This window comes from Nelumbo lutea, chromosome 1 (genome assembly GCF_056320005.1).
Source record: "Nelumbo lutea isolate HS-2025 chromosome 1, American lotus-T2T, whole genome shotgun sequence".
Classification (NCBI taxonomy): Eukaryota; Viridiplantae; Streptophyta; class Magnoliopsida; order Proteales; family Nelumbonaceae; genus Nelumbo; species Nelumbo lutea.
In genome coordinates, this window is record NC_142684.1 from 137,300,815 (window position 1) to 137,318,601 (window position 17,787).

At 37.7% G+C, this 17,787-nt stretch overlaps 1 protein-coding gene across 1 annotated transcript; it reads right to left on the reverse strand.

Annotated features, from left to right (window-relative positions):
- Positions 1-739: 739 nt before the first annotated feature.
- LOC148877836 (uncharacterized) lies at positions 740-16,452 on the reverse strand. The gene is made up of 7 exons (XM_088945004.1): positions 14,046-16,452; positions 5,076-5,166; positions 4,717-4,874; positions 4,540-4,591; positions 3,070-3,152; positions 2,794-2,887; positions 740-1,481 (listed from the first exon to the last, which is right to left on the reverse strand). Exons 1-7 carry the CDS (start codon positions 15,738-15,740, stop codon positions 883-885), a joined length of 2,772 nt encoding a protein of 923 aa, XP_088801130.1. The 5' UTR covers positions 15,741-16,452; the 3' UTR covers positions 740-882.
- Positions 16,453-17,787: the final 1,335 nt, after the last annotated feature.

The window sequence follows — 17,787 nt, forward strand, 5'->3', positions numbered from 1 at the left end:
AGTGACTAGATTCAATTTCCTAACAAAAAATGAAATTGGTTGTGGGTGAATTTAATCTGGCCCTTCAATGAGACTTTTTTCCAAGAAAAAGTTTAACCGATTTCAATATCATTTCTTCTCTGTACTAATCAAATTTCAATTGCTACTGGTCTTTAATTTTCAAGGCCCATTGTGTGGTTGAGGTTTTGTTAGATGGAAGATTTGCTTACTTATGAAGAGCATGTGAAATGGATCCCACACAAGTACCAAAAAAGCTGGTGTTAGTGTTATATAGGAGCTAATGTGAGACTGAGACATACACAAGGCAACGGCCTCCCTAGTGTACTGTTGATCATAACAGTATAACGCCTTTGCCAGAGCCCAGAGGGGTGTTTGTTCAAGTCGAGTCTTGTTAAGGCTTTTGGAAATTTCTTCCCTATCCCCGGGTGATGGATTTAATAAGAACAATGACAACAATGCAACTTCAACTTCTTTACTTGTTGGAAAAAAAGAGTTCTTTGAAATCCAAGATCCTCTTTTCCCATGCTCTTTGACTCTACAAATATCCCATTTTGCACTAATCCTTGGGATAACTCCTAAAATCCATTGTGTGGCTTTTTTTGCCTTTTTCTTTGACAAAGCCTATCTATTTATTCCTCCCCGGCTCCGTGCCCTCTCTCTCTCTCTCTCTCTCTCTCTCTCTCTTCCCACATCCAGCAAACACGAGAACATGGAAGCAAGGGATGACAACACTCCCGAATATTACAATCCTCACCATATATTTCTTTCTATACACAAAGAAAAACAACCATTTTTCCTCTTGACAACTTGGTTACATGGTTGTATCTATCATACGTATATGTAGCCAAGTTACCTAGGCTGCATCCAATTTCTTGAGGTGCCTTAGATTCGGACAGGCAGTCCGAAATTTTGGAATGTTTTGATTTCACCTCTATGGCCTGCTGTCACAATGACCATACCCCAAGCTGCCCTACCTTGCATCACACCATTGGAGAGATCGAAGCTGTTACGAGGGCTCTGGTTCTTAGCTGCCAAAAGCAGCCTTTCTTCAGGCCAGGTTGCTGACATCCTATCAAAGAAGTAACTGCTGTTGGAGCTGGAAATGATACCGTGTAATGGGCTGTTGATGCATCCATATGCAGGCAATAAACCCTCACTCCCATTTTCCTCTTTGACAGGTGAAGGTGGATGATTGGCTGTAGGGACTTCATCAAGGTTGCCATCAAGATCATTGTGTTCCCCGCTGTAAGTATCCTGCATATCACTGGTGCCATCCATGCCAGGCCAAGGGATGGCCACTGATACACCCTGACAATGGAAATGCTCATAACAGTGTGTGACAGTCACACATTTGCTTCGGCCTGGTCTGGAACCACCTTCGTATTTCCACACATAAACATAAGAGTCCTCACTGGCACATACTACATAATTCCCATCTGCTGTCAATGAGGCTGAGATTTGACTGCTTGTATTGCGAAACCCTGCCAAGGAATATCACAACAAAAGCAACAGCTACAATCAGACATGAGATCAACATCTACTTGGGGGGAAATCTATACCAAAAAATATAAGTTACATGGCTCCTTGGAGAGTACCCGGCATTGCTTGTATTGCAGTTCTGTAACTATAGCTTTAATTTATTACATTTTAGGATGTGACAAACAAAAAGGATGAAGAATATCGTCTCCATATGACAACTACCTCAACCACGCAGGTTAATAAAGTTGCTCCCAAATCCTTTTTTTTTTTTTTTTTTTGATCAGTAAGTTGCCCCCAAATCTTTATAGAAGGTGAAAATTTGAAATCCTTTTAATTCCTTTAAGCGAGTCACCTATCAAAACAAAAGACTCTCAATCTTACCACAAGCAACTTTTCTTTTCTTTTAAGGGGTTTTTACCGTTCAGTCCACATCTGAAATCCTAGCTCTACCGTACAGTTGGGGGTAGGTGCCAGCTTGGAATTGATGCCAATTCACGGGTGGGTATGGGTGTTATAGGTGGAGCTGTTCATAAATTTGAATTGTTGTAGGTCTGCAGTTCAAATCTGAATTCTGAGGTGGAATGCAGGCTAAAAATCCCTTCTTTTAATTATGATTGGTCTCTTGATCAAGTACAAAAGTAAGTCCTAAAGCATAGAATCTCTCAACAAATTTTCATGGATAATATGGCATTAAAGATGGGACACTTAACAGAAATTCATTGTTAAATCATAACTATTGTATTTATTATTACTATGACTATAGTAATTATGGCAATGGCGATTATAGTAGTAAAAGAGTAGCCTAATCAGGTCAATTACGGCACTTTCTAGACCTCTTTTACTTTTTTTTTCCTGCCACAGTAGGGGGATGTAACAAATCCACAGTTCCACACTTTCCAACAGAAAGGCAAACCCCTCCCAGTTTGCGCAGCCTACTGGAACTTTCACACAAGTGAGACAATTATTGGATACATTTTGCAAACTAGGGATCTTGAAACCCCCATAATCAATTATAGTTTATAACCAACGAGTTAAATGTTGACTTATTAACTAAACCTCAGTTAGCCTTGGTCTCTCATCAAGTTACGCTAAAACTTGACCTAGACAGGTTCACTGGACCCAATTTTCAGGTCAATGAGTATCTCCACATGCATGGAGCAGCAGCCTGAAAACAATGAATGATAAATAGATACCGACTTCTACTAGCACCTTTAAAGTTGAGAACAAGAAGTCAACTAGCATAAATTCCATGCACAAAATAACATCCTGAACAGAGCTAAAAAAAATTAACATAAGAGATATCGAGTTCTATACCTTTGAATTTGTGAACCAATTCCTTATCATCAACAACCCGGATTCGTGAATCTGCAGATGTAATAAGCACTTCTGAGGAACTCCCTGGCACAAACTGTTTGACAAAACAAATCAGTTATTTACGAATATATAAACTTTGGATTTCAGAATATAAATTCCATATTGTTTATAAAGATACAGAAAGATAATAAGTCACTAAATATGGAAATAACAAAAAATAGGTTCCATTTAAAAGAGAAGGTTGAAGCAAATATGCAAATACAAAAGTGACGTTACCTGGAAACCAGTGATCTTTTTGAGATGAGATTTCTTTTTCTTGTTCTGTAGATCGATTGTACAGTCACCATGCAATTTATTTTCTGAAAGAAGAGGATGAAAAAAGATATATCTTTAGGAAGATCAACAGATAAACAACTACACAATTTAATACCTTGGAGAATTCTTTTAATTTCCAAAGGGCAAAGGCTTGTGGTTCAAATCTTTTAAGTGACAAGAATGGAATCCAGGGGTTTAGCATGGATGACTTCCTTTGCAGGTAGGCAGTATGTTGCTTCGTCCTTGACGAGAGATGTGAGCCAAATGTTCCTACATGGGTTTCTTAACAGCCTGACATTATTAAATTGAACATTGATGGCCATTGAATTGGAAATCCTGGTGATTAAAGTAGGACATTCTGGGACCACGAGGGTAATAACTTGTCTGTTTATTTCTGTCATTAGTATTTATGTTTTTCCAATTTATACCTATCTTATGAACCATTTTTTATTGGATCTTTTTCAATTAACAAGTGTGGCTTTGTGGAGAATAACCAAAGACTGAGTTTTACTCGTCAATTGTAAAAGTAATTTTACTATTTCCATTGTTATGCATATATGGTTCTATGAATTTCACAAATAATATAAAAACCATATATTAACTATATAATAAAATATTATTTACATGAGACATGTCTACATATTTTTTTCACCAACTTGGACTCCTGGACATGTGCCAGATTCTGGCACCGATGTTTGAGTCCCTGCAATACTGCAGAGAAGAAAAACATTGTAGCTTGGATCTGTCTTCATTGTATTAGAGAAGTGAGATCTTTGACATCCACCATGGGCGTATTGTTTAAATGGATACAAACGTCTGGCAGAGAAGGAATTGATAGGTAATAGTTATATTGGGGACCTACCATGGTTGGGGTAGGCTTTCTAATTCCTTGCAAACATGGTGCTTTTTGGGGTACCTGGCTCATCCCAGCTTTGTTGTTTTTATTACTTTCACATGAAAGTAAATTTTTTTACTAGTAACTGATAAAAAAAAGAACAAAAAAAAACCCATATAAGGCCGTAAGTCCTGGCAGCCCAGGGTCTTGGGAGGGGTAGACTGCACACAGACCTAACCTCTGGCATTTTAAGAGAATTTATTTGAAGTGAGGATGGATATTCAACTCTGATCTGATTAAAATTTGGTTCTCAGAAATACTGGGTTGAATCTTTATCAAGAAAACGTTTAATTAGACTAAACTTATATGCCTATACAAATCTGTTTATGGCACCATATGTATGTAGACTAAAGGCTAGACCATAATACCAGAGAGGGAAGTGGCAGAGATAGAATCCATCCAACCATGCATAGTTGAATAGATGTACAGAATTGTCTCTAATTGGGATTTTGGCCTTGAACATCCAATAACCATTATCAGTGAACAAAAAGCAAACAGTAATAAATCAGAGATAACAGGGAATCCTTGAGTCATACCAGATGTGTTATACCGGTGGCAGCTCCCCTTGTGTGAACCAACTAATGCACCCTTCAAAAGTCATCAAATAAAAATCCTTGAGCCACAGGTGATCATGCAAACATACTATTTCTTGGAATAACTACAAATCTTATACATGAAGTGAAGAGTTACTGAGATTATCAAACATGAAAAACCTGGCCATCAGGTGTATAGCAAGCAGCAGTGACCATCTCATGTAGATCTTTCCAATCAACAACTTGACGATCTGGAATACTCCACATGCGAACCTTATTATCTAGCGATCCACTAATGAAGAATCTATCGTCTACAGGATTAAATTGGATGCAAGTCACTGCGTCAAGGAAACCCACACACATAAATACATAAACAAAAACAAAGCAACATAATTAGATAATGAAAAAGAAAAATACTTATAAAAAGGATAATGAAAAAAAAAACAGATATTGCAACAAAGTGAGTCAGAAAGTTTCTAAGGATACGATTTTTGTAAGAGGTAAACAACTAACCGAGTTGTAGAAAAACAAACACTTACCATAATCACTGTGTGAGAACATTTTCAAGCAAGAGTTGCTAGACATATGCCACAGGCGTACTGTTTTGTCCATTGAAGATGAGAGCAAGTACTGAAAATGAAAAAAGTTGATAGCATCAGTTGTCTTGGTAGAGTATTTCAGATATAACTTTTTTTTCTCATTTCTTTTGGGGGTGGGGGCAGCATGATATTGAGAAGTTAGCTAGAATGGTTCTAGGATATGCTACAATGTACAATGTTTAACTTGGAGTAACTTATCAAAAAAATGTTCAACTTGGAGTCAACATACCCAGTTTTCAAGGATGATAATGGTGGTATGATCAGAAGTTGGGTTTAGTGTAAGGCATAGTTGTCAAAATTTTAAGATATACAATAAAATTCACTGAGTCCATTTCTGCAAAATAAGTTACAACAATTATTTCAAGCATACATGTCAATTCATGAATCTTATGATTATCTGATTCATGCAACACGGATCAGTTTGACCCTAGAATCTTTAGTTTTTTTATTGGAAATGGTAACTTTCTTTGCCATTTCCACTTTCTATTTTTTTATGGAGATTTCTTTTAAAATTCTTATTATAATGAAACATTTTGTTTTCTTGAACTTAATTTTAAAGTTCATTTAGTTTATTTTCCATCATGCATAGATTGAATTTGATGTAAAACTCCATTTTAGACTGGGAGCCATTAATTGACTTTGTATTACCTTAAACTTATGTTGTACATGTCATATACTTTGTTGTATTAATTACTTACAAGGCGAATTTGGATTGAAAATTGAGCAAACACATTTTTCTAAATATAGAAGTCTTTTATTATATAAAATTTCTACAATACAAATCATGATTCAGTTCAATTAAACCTTGTCCATAAATTACATTATGACGACGGTACAGGGAGGATAGAAAGGGGGATTATTTGGATTGGACCCAATAAGAGGGTAAAAGCTAAAATTTTCAACGACAAATACAATGATGAAATCCTTTTAAGTGTGTCACACACAGACACACGTAGCATGAATCAAATAAATTAAACTCATGTAGCATCTAATACATTTTTTATGCACAAATACAGCATATCATGTAACGCGTCAATTTGTATATGGCACAATATATGCAATTAATTGGTTCTTATATAGCCAACACATCAATATTATCATCATTATCATTCAGTGTATCATTTAACCCTTATCCCTCCTAATTCTTACAGTGATGTGTAATTCGTTATAATCTCATCCTGGCTTTATCAATCATAGGGCATCTTTTATCAAAGAATCCAACTAATATAGTAACATGTTTAAAGGTATTCCCATACACGTGAAAGTAATCTATTTTGATATTAGTACATGACATAGTAATTCCTGGGGTAATTAAAGTGGGTCTTATACTGTTGTAGGTGTTACCTCACAGTTTCATTATATTCTGACAAAGTTTTTTATTCTCCTATTACTAATTTGCATTCTTTCAGATCAATGACAAGAATTTTATTTTATTTTATTTTGATGAATATCAGTGACAAGAATTTTATTAGGAAAGAAATAAAAGATAAAGGGAGTAAAACAGTACAAAAAGTAAGTCCTAATATAACTTGGGCCTCACATGAAATATTTTAGAAATTGGAGTCCAACTCCCATGGGTTATAAATGGCTTTTACCTTAGTTCTAATATAATTAGGATGTAGGATTCAGTTCTAGTCAATTTCTAAGCTAGAACTGGAGTTTGTAAAAGGAGATCTGAGCTCTGAAGCAAAAAAAAAAAAAAAAAAAAGAGATCTGAGCACTTTATTGAATATATAAAAAACATTGTAATTAAAAATCAAAAGAACTCACTTGATGAATAAAAAATTTGGTTTAGTGACTTCTAGTCGTAGTCAACTCTCTCCCCCTCAATATTTCTAAGTGATCTAGTTCTCTACTGTATATTCTTTTCTTCTTAATTCCGGAGTACTTATTTCTATTATTCTTAATTCTAAACTTTAAAGTACTAATTTACTGAAATCTATTTTTCCACTCATTATTTAGTGGATGGTAAGCAGTCTACTTTCTTCTATATCTATCATTTATCACCCAAATTACCTTCCTTCACCCTAGAAAGCCCACAACCATATTAAATGTTGTAGGAATGGAAATTAGGGTACTAGTAATAGAGACTACGAGATACCTCAATGTGACTTCTTTTGTTACCTTGGTTTGATAGCCCATAACAAAGGAGGAAATTGAGGAGGATGCCACCCATAGAATTAGAGTGGATGGGCATAACAGAGGGGTGCACCCAGATCCCTATGTGATAGGAATAGGATAGTACCACTTGGGATAAAAGGAAACTTTATAAAACAGTTATAGGTAGACAATATTGTATTGAGCAAAGTCTTTGACAGTCAAAAAACATGATGTCCAAAAAATGCGTTTAGCGATGTTTAGAAGTGTAGGCTTGCCAATAGGGGCATTTATGTCAATTTATCTTGAGTTATTGCCCATAAGGGCATTAATGTCAATTTATCTTGAGTTATCTAAGTTATATTTTATGTTATGTCCCTACACTTAATAGGGGCAGAAAATTCATTACACTGAATGGTGTAATAGCAGATGAATGGTGAGAGTCCCATTAATCTCTCATCATTCTTTTCTTAATCTTTTCTGTCCACTCTGTTTTCTCTCTTTCAATTTATTGTATACAGCAACTGAGTGTTATTTACAAGTGGAAATGTTAATAGGATTAGAAATTAAAATGTTTATAGGAATCTAAGAGTAGCCCCTATAGGTAATAAAATGAACTATATTAAGATGGTTTGGTCCAATGTTTTAAAATGCGGAGGCGTGATGCAAGGCATTCCACTACCAAGATGTGTGAGGTGTAGTTCAGAACGTAAGAGGCATAAGCCTCCCGAACACAAGGAGGCTTATAGAGGGGGATGAGGAGGAAGGGGAAGAGGAAGGAGGATCTCATCTTTCTTTATTTTTAATAAAAATCTTTTATATTAAAAAGAATGAAGATGAATAACACTAGTTGAAAGGGGGGCCACAGCCCCCCAGTCCACTTTCTTTTCCCTTATCTATTCTTCCCTTCTTTTCTTTTCTTTCATTTTCTCTTTTTTCTTTCCCTCCTTTCCCTTCTTCTTTTTTCTTTTTTTTTTTCTTTTTATATGAGGTGTGCATGAGGCGCATGAGGCGTACGCTTCAAGCATGCCTCATGAAAAAAGCACGAGGCATATGCCTCACCTTAGAGATGTCATCGCCTTTGGCCTGTGCCTCAGGGCATTTTGGGGGCGCCTCGCTTGGAGGCACGCCTCTAGGCATATGCCTCCCACACCTTTTACAACACTGGTTTAGTCAAATGTAGAGAAGACCTTCCACAACACCACTAAGAAGTAACCTGTTGCAAGTTGAAAGGTTTAGAATAGCAAGGGCAGGCCAAAGAGGACATGGGTTGAAGTAGTGCAAAATGATTTTATTGAGAGCACATAATGTAACAATAAATATCACAATGAACTATTTAACAAGATAATATTTAGTAGCTGTTTAAACAATTTAATAGGATAATAAAATAGAGAAAATGTCAAGTAAATGGAGAAAGAACACCACAACACTTAAATTTAAGAAACAAAAATGATTTTATGTGGGGGGAAATGGCTGTGGAGGTTGGGAGTGAGAGGGATAAACTATGGATGAGGGTAATTTTAATTATTCATTGTTAGGCAAACGATGGCTGGGACAATGGGACATTGGCAAGGTCTGTTAGTGCCTCTCCTTGGAAATCTATACATGCCATTCTTCCTTCCTTTTTGCAGCACATCAGGTATGACCTCTGCTCTGGGAATCAGGTAAAGTTTTAGGAGCACATTTGGGTGGGTGAGATACCTTTGAAAGACCAATTCCCTTCCTTGTTTTCACTCTCCCGTTTTAAGGGCAAGGTTGTGTCCAATTTTCTAGTTCCTTCTCAATCTAATTTTGGGTTTGATTGAGATCTAGGGCTTAGAAGAGGCTTAAGGGATGTAGAGGTTGAAAATGTCATGAGTCTGGTTGGGATCTTAGACTGGGTAGTGTTGGATCCCTTTGAGAGGGATAAGAGACTGTGAACCCTAACTCCCTTTGGAACCTTCTCTTGTGCCTCTTTCTTCCAATCCCTACTGCCTTCATCCAATCCATTTGCACAATACTTTCTAGTTAAGGATGTTTGGGGTGAGACTATTCCTCCAAGGATTGGAGCCTTTTATTGGGAAGGCTTCCTCGGAAGATGTAATACTCGTGACATACTCCAAAGAAAAAGGCCTTTTTGGTGCTTGTCTCTGAATTGGTGCACTCTTTGCAAGGCTAATGGTGAAAGCTCCTACCACTTATTAGTTTCTTGCCCCTTTGCTACTGATCTTTGGGAATAGTTTCTTCCCTCTTTTGGTTGCAAGTGGACCCCACCACCAAACATTCAAAGTTTGTTTAGCCCCTCATTCTTTAGTTGGCCAAACAAAAGGGGAAGGATAATGTGGAGATGTGTGAGGGTTGTTGCTCGTTGGACTCTTTGGGAGGAAAGGAACACCAGAATTTTCTTTGAAGTTGAAAGAGGGTGGTACATTGGCTGAAATCCTTGGACCTATTTGTTGATATTTCTACGGATATGTTGCTGAATAGCTGGCTGGAGGTGGCAAATTCTGCTCCTGCCCGCTCTTTACTTTGTCCTATGTGGTCACCACCAGGAAGCAGACTTATAAAGCTAAACTTTGATGGAAGTAGTGAGGGAAATCCAGGTCCATCAGGTGTAGGAGAGGTTTTTAGAGATGAGGATGGAAAGGATCTCGCTTTGTATTCAGGTCCCACTGAATTTGGAGACTCTCTCAAAATTGAGGTCTATGCAGTACTAGAGGGTATAAGGAAGTCTAAGGAACTGAATATACAAAAGTTAGTCATTGAATGGGACTCAAAGCTGGTCTTAAGTTAGTTACAAGAAGGTAGTGGACTTTGGAAATATGCTAATGAGAGGAGGGAGATTAATTGGCTAACTAGAGGACTGGAAATCAAGTTTCAGTGGGTCAAGAGAACAGCAAATGCATTTGCTGATGCTTTGGCAAAGCAAGGGGTGGGAAGGGATCAAATGTTTTCGGCTGTTCTGTAACTTTTTTGTTTTTGTTATCTTACTGGAGAGAGTTAAGACTGTTTATCTCTCTTTGGAGCGCAGTAACTAAATTCTTTTAATCTAATGAATTCCAGTTATTGATAAAAAAAAAAAAAAAAAGATTTTATGTGAGGACCCCCCACCTGTTTGCCATCAGCCTCAGTGCCTCACTTGACTTTGTTCCAGTATTTTGATAAATTTCCTTGACTTTGATGTTTAAATAGGTAATTTCCTAATATTATTATGCCGTAGCTATGATTTTTAATCTATCCGCATGATACCTAGGTATTAATACCTACATGGACAAGGATATGAGAATGGTGATGTAACTAAATGTTTCCTAACATCCGAAGAAGGGATATGGTTAGGGGTTTGCTATCTACTATGCTTATATCATGCTTTTGTGTCTAGTTTTTGAAGCTAAGTTTCATTTCCCAATACTTATCAAAATATTAAGCATTCAACATGTAGAAATATTTTATAACATGATTTGTTAAAGCATACAGTTTACATATTTCAAAAGCATAAATGCTATGAAATATGCTCTAGAAGCATCCATGGAGTAATCAATGTTGTATGAGGAACAGATTGTCACATGTAAGTGGGTGTCATAGTTTTAGCCTCTCTAGGGCCTGAACCTACAAGGCTACAAACCTTCATGTTAATGTTAATAACACAACGCTCTAGAGCCAACATGATTTTATTTCTTTGGAATATAGATTGGAAAATTATCATATTATGATATATTAAAATTTTCTTGTAAACCTTTTTCAGAGGTGGCGCATCACTTTGTTAAGGTGCATGCCTCACTTTGTGCCTCCAGCCTCAGGCTCTAGATACCCCTGTGCTTCAGTTGCACGCCTTGCTTTTAAAGCACTTGAATTGAGTTGAACTGTAACCAAATATGTAAAAACATACACATACATAAAAGGGAAAACAAACACCAAAAAAGAAACCATCCCTAGCAACTCCACCCTTTGCAAGAAATTCTAGAAGGGCACCAACTAATATAGGCATCAAAGAGACGGGTACCAAAAAGAGGATTCTAAAGTCTAAACTTCATACTTTATCAAAGAAACAGAATGATGCTCATGATCCTCTGTCCATGGCCCAATCAGTCTCATTACTAAAGTCACCTTCAAGCGAACCCAAGGAAGATCAAGCCCTTTAGCAAGTTCAGATTTTCTATCATGGATAAAAGCCTTATGAGTTTAACAATCTAATATTCTAAAAGCTCCATGAAACAGTATTTTGTATGGTTAGCTTCCAATTGTAAAAACATTTTAAAAAACTCCTTGGAAATGATAACAATATCTTGTCAATTAAAGACTGACAAGATGTTTTTATATGAGTGACAAGAGGTTTATCTTGTCAATTGCAGATTGACTGCTAAAAAATTTATCTTTCATAACTGTCCGCCTACCTGCCACCCAAAATCTCCTTCCAACAAATTTCTCCATTAACTCCATGATGCCCCACATGATACTTATTAAGAAGGCTCTAAATCCCTTAAAGAAGAAACGCTTGAAGACATTATAAAAATTAACTTCAAATGCTTTTACACAATACCTAAACAAGTAGGGACTCTTTTTCGTAAGAACATGCAGTTAGATTAGAATTCCAGTTTCTGTGCAAACACAATACTTATTACAGTTCAATTTACTGCAAGACTTGTCAATCAGCAAATTCTTCCTCAATCTCAAAGTGATGAGATTCATCCTAAGTCAAATGCACAGAATACATATAATTAATGCGGTAGTTTGCTGGACTACACAGCTAAAGGAGTAGTCAGTAACAAGATCACCAATTAAAAGTCAAGGCTATCTTTATCGTGCACACTTGAGTCAATTCCTTCTCTATAATTATTTCTGTAAGTTACTCTTGCAAATCACCCACATCATCTGGGTTAGTCCACTAACATCACATAGATGCTAGCAGAAAAATAACAAACTATTCCTTTTCACTATAAATTTCTTTTCCTTTTTTTCTCTTTTATTAGGTTATTCATCTACAAAGAAGCCAGTTCTTTTTGTTTAAAATTTTATTATATAATTTATTTTGAATGGGAACATACAAAATGTGAGATGTGTTTCAGGACTAAAACTTATTCATATTTTTTTCCTTAATATTTAATAATTATATTTAGCAACTGTCATTGTAATTATATTTGGAGAAGTCAAGAGCAAAAATCCTTGCTTAGAATTTCTGTCCATGGACTTATTTACCAATGAGGAAAATCCTTCCTCATACCCTTAGCCCAGGGGCTGTATCAGATGAGCAACATCATACAATAAAAGATAACAACTCTAATCTCCAATTGATTACTTCCCAACTTTTAAAAGAATTTTAGTCCTACCACCATTAATGATTCTAATCTCAATTGCAGAATATTCCTCCATAATATGTTATAACTGTTAAGCCTGAAGTGCAGGACCAATGTCCTATTATCTTGTTATCAATGCAAACTATAAGTCTTGCAATGATGTCATTCCAATGCTCACCTTCTTTTAAGAAGTGCTTCTAAAGGAATGCCACAAATGTGCCTAAGCTTACAGGTCAGGCTCTTCTCTTGGGGTGCAGTTCACCTGATTTGCCATTATGTTTTGATGAGTTATACTTGAATTTGATGTTTGAATAGGTAATTTTCTACATATTTATAAAAAAAGGTAATTTTCTGCATGTAGGTTGTACCCATAATGTTTATAACCTGAACAGTTTAGTGTATGTAGAACTTGAATCAATGAGGTATCGATCAAAGAAGAAAAAAAAAACACACTTCAACCAACAAGGCTACACCCTTTATGTTAATAACATGATCCTCAAACCAATTGAGCTATAGACCTTCTGAAATGTTCTATTCTTTTAGAAGTTAGATTTGCATATGTTATTATATTTATACATTAATTTTTTTGGTGGAATTTTTTTTTAATTTTTTCAAAGGTGGCACCTCATTTCATTTAGACACACACACCATGCCTTATCTCATGCATCGTGTGTTGTGCCACAAGCTCTATGAACCCCTTCCACTTTAATTGCACTTCTCACTTTTAAGACACTGCATTCAAGACAAAGCAACAACTTTGTCTTTATACAAATATTTTCCTATCATGAAAATTCACTGAAAGATATAAAGGGTTGTGGATAGGTTTGTTTTGTAGCTAGATAGGCTACCTACTCTCAAAAAGAAAACAGTGCCACATATAGTTTACCACAGTGAAGTAATTCTAAAACTAATACCATTCTGCCAAGCCTAAATAAAAATGGTTTTGGAGTTTTTTGCATCAGGGTTATCTGATGTCTTCTACTTCAGGTCTTGTCAAATGACCAGAAATTACCAAGGAAAAAGGATTCCCTAGAGACATTCCTAGAAGAAACCTCCCTCCATATCAAATAAAGCTTTTATTCACCACATACATAGAGAAGCTTCATTCCCAAGGTCATGGTTTAGGATATGAACAAAGGGAAACTTCTGTTATATCAAGTTCATGGTTCCAGATATGAACAACCTACACAATACCCTGGCACAACAGCACAAGATTTCTCCTCTTGGAGAAACTGCATAGCCAATACCTCAATCAGGTTGTTCTGACAAGCATTTGGCACAACCTTAAAAAGTAGACAGGTTATTTTATACCAAAATTCTGTAATGTGGGTAAAAGAGGGAATGAAAATTTATAAGGTCAGACATTTACACATAGAAATCAAATTCTGTTTAAAGAACCAACCACAGGAAGATGGATGAAGAATTGATACAATTTAAATATTTCTATATAAATGGGTACATGAAGGGGTAGGCTACCAGTGCCCAAATAATCATACAAAGATGAATCAAAGGAATATTTCAGCATGGCTGAATGTTCACTAACCTGTGATTTGGACCATGAGAGGTCAAGCACATCATCAAGATGTCCTCTGAAGGAGCAAATGGGCCTTTCTGAAAGTGCAAACACAGTCTCTGGAACCACAGTATGGTCCAAGCTTATGGATTTCCGGCTAATAGATGTTCTTCCCCTTCTTTTCTTCTCCAAATGGTTATCCATGCTGGGCGATACCATTGCCGGTTCAGGTGACCCATTAACCAATATAAATGGATTTAAAATCCCGTCTTCAGGTTTCTCCAGCAATAAATCACCCTTTCGTTCTGATTCCATAACCAGCCAGACATGAACGACACAATCCTCGCCAGCACTTGCAAGATATCGTCCATCCAAGCTGAATTTGATGCTCCAGATAGATCCACTATGGGCTTGTATTTCTTGACTCTTGTAGAGTGCCGTTAGCTCCTTGCAAGACTTTCCATACTGCCTAACCCTAACCCTCTCGGGGCCATGAAATGTAACATCCTGGCTGTCATCTGTGGCAGAGCTTGACCTCCTCCCACCCTTCTCCGACGAGGTATCCCTCTCATCACTGCTTCGCCTCTCCCTTTGACCAGTCACAGTACTGGCAACATTCCTTATGCTCTTGAACCAGCTTCCTTTCTTCTTTGACTTTGATCCACTGCCAACATTGCTAATCCCATTCACGTCCAGATTATCATTATTAGCACTCAATTCTTCTACATTCTGCCTCCGCATCAGTTCCTGAACAATAGGAGAATGCCCAACATACATATCAAATTCCTCCTTAGTTAGTTGCCTGCCAGTCCCGACTTCCCTAAGCTTGTTCCACATGCCATCCTCACTGAATTCATTCACTATAAATTCCTTTCCGTTGTCCAGATTCTTAATTGTACAGAGCTGGTCAGTGGCCCTAACGATTCCGTTACAATCCGAATCATCGTCAAATTCTCCACCACTGTTGCCGGCATTCACCAGCACAGGAGTCGAGGGATAGGAGTTAGGGCTAGGGTTGACATTCGTTGGATCATTTCTAACGTCTTCCCCCCTCCGAGACAGTTTCCCAGTGGGAGGCTTATTGAGAGGGGCAACATTGGCAGTCGGGGATCCATTACTTCCGTTGCTCCGGGATTTGGAAAGAAGGTGATTATGTACAAGGGGAGCGGAGTCCCCGACCCACTGAATCGAATGAATTGAATGAATTGTAGTAGAATAAGAAGTGGAGGAGTTACGGTGATCGTCAGGTGGACGGCAAGAGGAGGTACAATCGACGGCACCGTCAGACTTGGATCGAACAATGCTCGAATTGGAATTGTGGAGAGAGGAGGAGCCTGGCTGATGTTGAGTTCGTAAAGGATCGGCGGAGACGGATCTCCCGAACAACTCCGGTTCCCTGGTACGGCCGCTGGAATCATTGGACTCGTTGGAGGATTTTAAGCGGGAGAGCAACCGGTCGCCGCTAAGGCCCATCTCACGGAGGAGACGCTTGCGGCGTTCTTCGATGGAGGAAGGTTCGGCAATCCAAACGTCGTACTTGGTGAGGGCCATGGGGAATTTGAGAACGGGGGGATGGTCGGAGGCATAATTGGGGGAATTGGAAGGGTCGTCGTCGTCGGAGACGGCGGCGGAAGACGAAGAGGAAGAGTGGGAGGAAGAGAGTATCCGATCAAGCGACTCGTAGAAGCACTCCTCCTCTTCTTCCTCGTCTCCAGCGTAGCTCATCGTTCGGGCATTCGCATTCCCATACGAATGCGAATGCTCACCCCGCTCCCCCACACACTCAACGATCGCTTCAACTCGCCTTCTCCCTCGTATAATAAAACAACGGTTCAAGTTCTTGAAGTTGGTAGATTTGAGGTCTATAACCTCGCACCCGCTCACTCTGGAAGACAGCGCCACTACGCACAGTGCTTGCCTTTCTCCGCTTTTTTTTTCCTCGTTCTCGAGAGAGAGAAGACAAAAGAGAAATGGAAATCTAATCGAAATTCGGAGAGATCCGACAAGCTGAACCAGAAAAAAAGTTTCGAGCCCAAAAAAAAGTTTCGAGCCCAATGATCTCTCAGATCCGATGATGCTAGGCTTCAACAGAGAGATCGAGCGGGGGGAGAGATAAAGAGAAAGAGAAAGAGAGTCGTCTCCACTCTCCAGTCCAGAAAGAGAGAAAGAGGGAGGGGAGGAGGGAGAGAGCTCACAGGAAGAGGAACGAAGCCCTATGCAGAAGGAGGTACCTTCGTTCGTGTGTATGTGTGTGCTTGTAGAAGTTGATGCTGTTTGATGTTTGATTCGATGTTGGTAATGGTAGATCTCTCTCTCTCATCTCTAATTCTCTCTATCTTTCCAGTGAAAAAAATAATTATTTAATAATTCAATTAAAAGAGGGAAATGAAATCATTTCGTCTTCGTCTCTTCTTCTTGTTCATCTACGGCTCTGCGTATTTTATCCACTGTTTACTCTGTTACTATATATATTTTTTTTCTGATTAATAAGAGTTAAAGCTGGTAATAACTGAGAATTAAATTAAGGGAGAAAAAGAGAAAGGCCAAAGAGACGTCGCTATTGATATTAAATGGTAATAATGTTAATTTTGCTGGTAAGAATTTGGAGAAAAGAGATGATCCATTCAGATTCAGATACCCAAATAAAACACTCACGTCAGCCCGGGCACAGGTCCAGGGGGCAGGACGGAAAGGAGCCGTCCGTCTGCCGTCCTCCTCACTCCTCACTCTCACTGTTAGATTAGATTAGATGGGCCCCACTCCCAAGGAGAAGGTAAATTTTATATTATTTTTGGAAAAAAACACGGAGATTTCTTTTGGGCGGTCAGGATCACTCGATGGAACAAGAAAATTGAGTGCGCTCTCTCTCTCTCTTGAGTGAGGACTGAGTAGTGACTAGTGAGTACTGACCACATCTTTCCCCTTGGCTCCTTTCTTTGGACAGTGAAATAAATTGGGCTTTTACTCTCTTCTCCGCGTATTAACAGTAAAATTGTTGCAGTAAATGGGTTTGGGTTGGGCCTATGCTATTTAAAAAGTTTGGGAGCCCGTGGTGGAATATACCCACCTACTTTCACCGTAATATCGAGCCCATGATTTCAATTGAACTGGGGGTGAACTGACGACGCCCCCATCTCTCGGTTCCAACTTCCAACTGCTTCGGACTATCCTATCAATATTGTTCGCCATTATTCCGTTGTCCATCTTTGTATTTATCAACTACCATCCTCTGATATTTGCAAAATAATCAAAAAAAAATATCTATTTTTATAAAAATAACTGCGTATATTTGCATTAATTATAGACTATGAAAATAATGGTTTTTAAAATAAAAACAAATTTTATAGTATAAAAATTATAGGTTCTATGGAACATGATATTAAATAACCAGGGGGTGTTTGGTGCATTGATATTGCCATAGTGCTTTGCGTTGATCAATACAAATTTCTGTGTGAAAGATTTTTCTACCTAACACATTTTAAAAACGTTATGCGACAACACATGACATAATCCTCATAATTTGTAGTGATCAACTCAAATCACAAATGCAACGCAATGCTAATGTGCCAACCCCCCACCAAGATTAAAATATGTTTTTGAATTAAAAATTCAAGAGCATCGTTTTGGTTTCAGTTACAGATGGTTTTGATTTGCTTTTTCGAACCGGAAAAAAAAACAATTCACATTATAAAACACCCCTTCCAAGCTGCAAAATTAAAAAAAAAAAAAGAAAAACACTTTTATGAATAAAATGAAAGGAAAAGAAATTGAA

Bases quoted from the DNA above. Each gene is read 5' to 3' on its own strand.
- LOC148877836 (XM_088945004.1), bottom strand. From the start codon at position 15,740: ATGAGCTACGCTGGAGACGAGGAAGAAGAGGAGGAGTGCTTCTACGAG. The intron at 4,875-5,075 runs GTAAGTGTTTGT...TCCTTGACGCAG, and splicing joins GTTCTCACACAGTGATTATG to TGACTTGCATCCAATTTAAT. The intron at 2,888-3,069 runs GTAACGTCACTT...TTTGTCAAACAG, and splicing joins AAAAGATCACTGGTTTCCAG to TTTGTGCCAGGGAGTTCCTC.